The sequence below is a fragment of the Engraulis encrasicolus genome, chromosome 10, assembly GCF_034702125.1.
Source record: "Engraulis encrasicolus isolate BLACKSEA-1 chromosome 10, IST_EnEncr_1.0, whole genome shotgun sequence".
In the NCBI taxonomy this organism is placed as follows: Eukaryota; Metazoa; Chordata; class Actinopteri; order Clupeiformes; family Engraulidae; genus Engraulis; species Engraulis encrasicolus.
In genome coordinates this window covers 26,290,997-26,298,496 of record NC_085866.1, presented here as the reverse complement: position 1 = coordinate 26,298,496, position 7,500 = coordinate 26,290,997, and the positions used below count along the sequence as shown (strand labels likewise).

General features: G+C 43.7%; 1 protein-coding gene across 2 annotated transcripts in view; it reads left to right on the top strand.

The window, feature by feature from the left end:
* The window catches only part of mgll (monoglyceride lipase), a 43,514-nt gene that overhangs the window by 13,134 nt on the left and 22,880 nt on the right, over positions 1-7,500 (top strand). For both annotated transcript variants that reach the window (XM_063208496.1, XM_063208495.1), the window contains 2 exons: positions 3,135-3,241; positions 6,976-7,112. In XM_063208496.1, coding sequence (XP_063064566.1) covers positions 3,135-3,241; positions 6,976-7,112 — 244 coding nt within the window. The remainder of the gene's footprint in view (positions 1-3,134; positions 3,242-6,975; positions 7,113-7,500) is intronic.

Sequence of the window (7,500 nt, the reverse complement as noted above, 5' to 3'; positions counted from 1 at the left end):
CTCTCTCTCTCTCTCTTTCACTCTTTCTCTTGGTGTGCTCTTGTCCTCTCTCTATTTCTGTCTGTCTCTCTCTCGCCCTCTTTTCCCTCAATATATCTATCTAAAACACACACAGACACACACACACAGAGGCACACACACACACACGCACAGACACACACACACACACACACACACACACATACAAATTGCAATGTGTAAATTGCGCAGGGCCAGAGCAAAGTGCTCAGCATCTGAATGGAGATAATGGTGAGAGAGGGTGACAGAAATGGAGAAGGATGGAAGGAAGCCGATAATGAGCCTCTTTTTTTATTCGTCTTTTCTATGCACACACACACACACACACTCTCTCTCTCTCTCTCTCTCTCTCTCTCTCTCTCTCTCTCTCTCTCTCTCTCTCTCTCTCTCTCCCTTCCCCACAGCAATTCACTGATTTGGCTAATTGGTGTCCGCAGCTTTTTACAGCGCTAAAACCCACCATTACTTTGTCACTACATCACATTTGCTGAATAAAAAGGGGACAGCAAATACCCCCTGTTCTTGCCACCTCTCATTTTTTCTTTCTCTCTCTCCCTCTCTCACGATCTCTCTCTCTTGTTCTCCGTGTTTATCCATGTCTCTGTGTCTCTCCTCTTTTCATCTGCTTGTCTGTCTCTCTTTTCCCCATATCTGTCTGTCTGTCTGTCTGTCTGTCTGTCTGTCTGTTTGTCTGTTTGCGTCTCTCCCTCTCCCTCTTCTTGTTCTATCTGTCTGGTGCAGGGCTGTGTTTGTTTGTCTTGTCTGAGGTCCGCCTGTGTACATATCTGAGGTTTTCCGACATAAGCCCTGGCAATACAGTAGGCACATCACCCAGGCCACATTTGTTTGCTGTGTTTATGGAGTGTGTCTCCTTTGTATAAAAGTGAGAGTGCGTGTGTGACTTTGTGTATACTCTCCAGCTTAAAAGTTTGTGAACGGTTTTTTTTCTGCAACCTCGTGTTCTGCATTATTCTGGTCTTTAGAATGCGATCTTACGTTCACCGAAGTTACTTGTGCAGCTCAAGCTAATGCAGTGGCACAAAGGGTTGCCAACTATCTGGGGAAAAAGTAAGGGGCACCTCATTTGCGCAGGGGGTCTGGAGGTCCTCCCCCAGAAAATTGTGCATTTCTTAGATGCAATTTTCTGCATTTTAACCAAATTGTGTCCCGTTTCAGCAAAATACGGAACCATACTTTTGTTGACATGGCCACATACATTGATAACATCATTGTAGTTACATTGCAGTTATCCAACATGTTATCAACTCCTCACTTACGGTGCATGAAATGTGGCCTAACATGCCTAGTGTCTTTTCTGCTATCAGTATTAGGACATCGTGTCTGTGTCAACCAGTGGACCAGTGACACAGACAAGATTGTGTCTCGTGACCAAATGATACAGAAAGCGATGTGCCTCTAAAAAGGATTCGCACAGGTTGGAGCGGTACTGGAATGCATTCGAAGAATGTACCTTTGATTTGTGTGTCCTCTACTGTAAACTGTGTAGGACAAAAGACGTCTGCATATTGTACATGTGCTGTAGTGTCATTTTATGTTGTGCCACGGAATGTACTGTATACATAGTCGACCTATGAGGAAAGAAATTGTGTACTTTCATCTCACAGGGTATTTTAGTTAAGATGGCGGTTAAAGATGGCATCTGATAAATCAAGGGACAAAAAGGGACAATAGATGGAAATTAGCCTCATGGCTATAATCTTGTGTATGTAGCATTTTTGTTTAAATGCTGGTAATATATGCTGCCCCTTTTTAAATAAATAAACTTGTAACTTGTAAATATTACAACAATTTTATCACACTATTGTAAGACCAAGTCTTATTTTAGTGCTCTGTTTGGCTAACATAGATATGTTAGTCGGACATGGCCCACTGCTTTAAGTTTTGTTATCAGAATCATAATGTGTCACACCACAGACTGCGTGTTCAATGGTAGAATGGTGTGCATTATGGAGCTACGGAGGGAGGAATGTTTTGTCCGGCTGGGTGGCCTGCCACCTCAGCCGTGGCTCATCTGGGCGAACCATAAGTAATGCATTAATGAATTGTAATGACTGAATGAGTTTGCATTGTGCCGGTGTAAGTTGTGTGGTTTCGGAGTGAGAGGTAAAAAAATCCCTTTTGTTTTCTTTTATTATTTCATGGCTGGATTATGTTTCGACTTCATACTCATCAGATTCTCTACACACAGCTAGCCATGAATTAATAAAAGAAAACAAAAGGGATTTTAAGTGTGCGGACCTCTCCCTCCGAAACTACAGTCAGCCTTTGTCCTGCACCTTTTCCTGGGATGTGCACAATCTTCACCTTCAACTGCTGGTGTATGTGGCCTATGGAGCAGGGATAGTGTAGGAAGAAAACATATTTTAGATACTACAGTACATTACTACGACATTATTGAGCAGTTGTAGCCTCTTAGTGTAGATGGGGTCGCTGTCGGGCCTATTCACTATTTGTTGAAACTACTCAACTATGTCATAACAACATTGCTATGACGTTACCGAGAGCCTTATGTAACAGATTAAGACATAGCCATTACAACTTTGGTGACAGTAATGTTATAACATAGGCTCTGCGCCAATAGGTTAAGCAATGCATTACGACAGTCATTACCATTCTGGTAACAACCAAATGTGTTGGGTATAACAGGGTCATATTAAAAGGAGTGTTTTATAAGGGTGGGCGCCTTAGCAATGAGAGTACTATAGTCATGACTTTATGCATTAACAGTGCTTGTAGGGCGCTGGTGTATATGGTCCACAGGGCCAATGTTTTGGAGGAACCCCTGGCAATGCAATGTAATGACTTGCAGGGTTTCCCCAAACACTTTTGTTGTTATCAATAACCACCTTGACTACATAGGTCCCCTGAAAACATACAGATTTTGTATTGCAAATGTAATTTCTAAAGTTGCTTCACCAAAAACGTGTACTTGTAGGGTTTTCGTGTTATATTTATAAATACTGTACAACATACAGTAGCTTTTTCGATGATGATAATCACGTGTGGCTGATACCAGCCGACCTCCCCACCACCTTGACTAAGAAATATTCTGCTTGCGTCACTGACTTGTATGTTAATTCTCATGTGTTTTGCAGGGCGCTGGTGTACGTGGCCCATGGAGCCGGCGAGCACAGTGGGGCCTACAACGACGTGGCCCAGAGGCTCACCCCGCACGCTCTGCTGCTCTTCGCCCATGACCACGGTCAGTCACGCCAGCCCAGTCCAGTCACGCACGCACGCACGCACGCACACACTCACGCACACACTCACGCACACACTCACGCACGCACGCACGCACGCACGCACGCACGCACACACTCACGCACGCACGCACGCACGCACGCACCTCACCACCACCACCTTCACCACCACCACCATAGTCCAGTCCAGTCACAAACGCACGCAGGCACGCAGGCACGCACGCACGCACATTACCACCACCACCATCACCACCACCACCATAGTCCAGTTCAGTCACACACGCACGCACGCACACCACCACCACCATCACCACCACCACCACCATAGTCCAGTTCAGTCACACACACATGCACATCACCACTACCACCAGCACCACCACCATAGTCCAGTCCAGTCACGCACGCACGCACACCACCACCGCCACCACCATCACCACCTGCACCGCCACCACCACCACTACCACTACCACTACCATGTACTGTTTATGTTACACCCACCTCTGTTTATTTCCTTCTTAGCTGGAGTCTGCACAACCGATGGGGTCATCAAGGGTTTGGTATGGGGCCATCTGGTATTGGGCCCAAAAATTCAGCTATTTAACCTCTGTGTGTTCTGTGTTGGATAATTGCCACTTCTGCCCCATGCCCATGCTACCTCCCTCCTGCAATACCTTTGAGTTAGTCATGGATTTATGCGTGGATCAAGGTGACTTTGAACAGCTTATTACGTTCAATTTTCATCCATCCAGATCATGGAAATCAAAGAAAAGAATGACTGCGAGCTGTTTCAATCAGATTTCTCTTTGGAACTTCAATACGTTTCGCCTTCTATCCCAAAAGCCTGACAAGCTAAAAAAAATCACATCATTTCATCAGTTTTTTTAAATTATGCATGTCACAGAATGTGCAAAAACCTCTCTGGTCCAAAACTGAACTTGGGGAAAATTTGGGGACCTCTGCGTCATACACAGTAATTTGCGCAGTATTAACATTTACAGAGTTGATTTAATATCTTCTAGAGTGTATATGGTCCCATACTACGTTAAATTAACATTTTTTTCACTGTGTAGTGTTGTTCAAGCATGTAAGTATGTAAGTAAGTTAAGTAAGTTAGTAAGTATACCCTTTATCACAGTGGAGAAATGAATGAACTGCTGCAGCAGTAATGTACATACAGATTGTGCAAAAAGCAGACGACATACATACAGACACAGGACCAAGGTTAAAAGTATATAAAGTAGATAAAAACAGTGATGTTATAGAAAACAGAGATATAGAAGCATATAGAAGTACATTAGTAAAAGTGCATTTGCAGCATCATAAAAGGAGGAGGGGACTAAAAAATGATAAATAAAGTTAAAAAGTTAAAAAGAGGCTTAGTAGCTTAGCATTAATGGCCTCATTAATGAATTCAGGCTTAAAGGGACAGTTTGGTCAATTTCAACATGCAGTTGTATTGCTCACGCTACCCTTGACTTGTCAGTACCTGGTGATGCCACATTTTTCGGCTCAGCCCTTTCCGAGATATGAGCAATTCTAATGGGGCAGCGTTTGTCTACATTTTTAAAAAATGAAACATAGGCCAACTCCAAATATTTTCCCAAAAGGTACTGCTGTTTGCTAGTTGTCTGCTGATGTTTTATAACCTTTTGGATGTTTTTGGGAATAAATAAAAATGTTTTTTTGAAATGTAAACAAAGAGCTGCCCCCATTAAAATGACCAGGATCTCGGAAACGGCTGAAGAAGAAGAAAAAAAAATCTCAGGCACTGACAAGTCCAGGGTAGTGTGAGCATTACAACTGCATGTTGAAATTGACCAAACTGTCCCTTTAAGTTGCTGAGAGCAACTTACTGTAGAAGCATAGTTACATAGTCACAGCAACTTACTGTAGAAGCGTAAGGCACAGTTGAGGATTGTCTCATTTGAAATGCAAATGTTACACACACAATCCCCAATTGTAATTTCAGGTGAGAGGTTCCCAAGTGAAATTGACTGTAATGGATTTCATTTCACCAATGAGTATCACTCATGCGCAAACAAGCACTCTCAACACTGAGCTGATTTTTCAACCTTGAAATAATGTTTCCAAAATCATTGCATTGGTTCATCAACTTATATCCGAATGAAACGTCCTTCTGATTACACTTCGCAACACTTGATCCAGAAGTAATTTTAGAGGAGTGGATTGCCTCTAGTTGGAGTGACAGATAATTCCGCCTCCAACCAGTGATTGTGGCTGATGGGGAAGACTACTTGGTATTGCTTTAAAACAGTAGTTCTTAAACTCTTTTTTTGAAGAAATGCCCCCTGACCTCATCATAAGTATGCCAACGCCCCCTGACCTCATCAATAGCATGTCAATGTCCCCCACCCAACAGCATATTGTTGAACATTTTGAAACTTTACAGCGTAATAACAATAATAGTAATAGTAATAATTGTCTTTATGCTATTATTGATTATGCTCTATGATTAAACAGCATTTTAGCATGATGTATTTTTTTTTTAATGGGCATTCCCAACACCCTGCATCTGTGCCCCCATCTCAGCTGTCATGCTTTCAACGCCCCCCCAAGGGCTCTTGAACACCCTGTTGGGGGTTGGGGGGATTCTAGAGCCCCCATTGAGAAACAAACCGAATCATCTCCACACCTGATTGGCTGTCTGGAAATTGCTTTTTTGGAAAAAAACAAAACAAAAAACAGAGCCTCAAGTACGTACATCTACACAGAGGGAAAAGTATGTTTATCTCAAAACGTTGGCACTGCTCTAAATAAAATCACAAATTACTGTTCCACATCTGAGATGCTCCAGTGAATTTCCTTCTCACAGAGGGGAAAGTACTTGTTTTTTTTAAATGATCATCTCTACCTCTCACTGACTGTCAAAAATGCTTCCTTTAAAAACTGCCAGCATTTCTTCCACAACCTCTCTGCTCTGCACACTTGACATCACCTCTAGTATGGCAGCTGCCAGCGCTGCAAGAGAAGTATCCACTTTAAGAAATGGGCCTGGACGGGTTCCCTAATGATCTCACCCTTCCAGATGTAGCACATGGTCTCAGGGCGCGGGTCCAGAGGAATGTGTTGGGCTCTGTTCCCCCCACCACCATGTCCTTATGAGCAGAGGTAGTGTAGTGTGAAAAGGGGGGCAGGGAAGCTGACAGGGGGGACGACAAAGGGGTCAGTTGTCCCGAGCCCAGGGAAAAGGCAGGCCCAGAATTGGGTCCTCAGGTGCATTGGGTGGGTGGGGGTGGGGGTGCTTTCAGATGACTTTTTCCTGGGCCTTGCCAAAGCTGTCAGCGGTCTTATGCTGGCATTAGGCAGTGAAACACACAGTCACAGTGTGTACCACAGCTGTAGTGCTCCAATGTAGCTCTGCTCAATAATGTCTGTCTTGAAGTGAGGGATGACTTGGACTTTAAGTGCCGCACAGTACAGTTAGCTGTATTATGCCACATAGAGGCAGAAACGTGTGTGTGTATTTTTTCCAAGATGTCAGACATATTTAAAATGAATATCGTCTGAAACAGATTGAGATCATTTGTGTTCTCTTTTTCTCCCTCGCTGTTTTTTTCCAAACCAGCACAATGTTATTCCTGAAAATCATTTGTTTCAAATTTGCAGAGCCTCTCGGAATTGTTGACAATAATAGAAATCTCTTTCTCTTTCTCTCTCTCTCTCTCTCTCTCTCTCTCTCTCTCTCTCTCTCTCTCTCTCTCTCTCTCCTCTGCAGTGGGCCACGGGCAGAGTGAGGGAGAGCGTTTGACTGTTAAAGACTTTCAGATTTTCATCAGAGACTCTCTGCAGCACATTGACATCATGAGGCAACGCCATCCCAGCTTGCCTGTCTTCATCCTTGGCCACTCTATGGTAACCACACAAAAACAAACAAACAAACAAATACAAATAACCATTGCATGCGTGCTCAAACAAACACAAGCAACAATATATGCATGTGTTGCCCATTCGTGCCAGCCTGTCAATAGGTGTAGTGTGCACTGCTGAATACCACATTTAGACCTTTGAGATTCTTATGCCGTGTACAGGAGCGAATGAAGCGACGGAAGTCATTATTTCTCTATGGAGGGCACGCGACCTGCACTACCAAAGCGAATTCGCCAGGAGCGAAGCTTCTTGCGCGACCAGAGCGAATTTTGACGATTAAACTAATGCCCCGTGTACATCAAGCGCTACCAACGCGACCCAGGTAGCTGGGGTGGTTGAAGAAGTTTCGCCATGAATTCGTTTTATTCGCTCT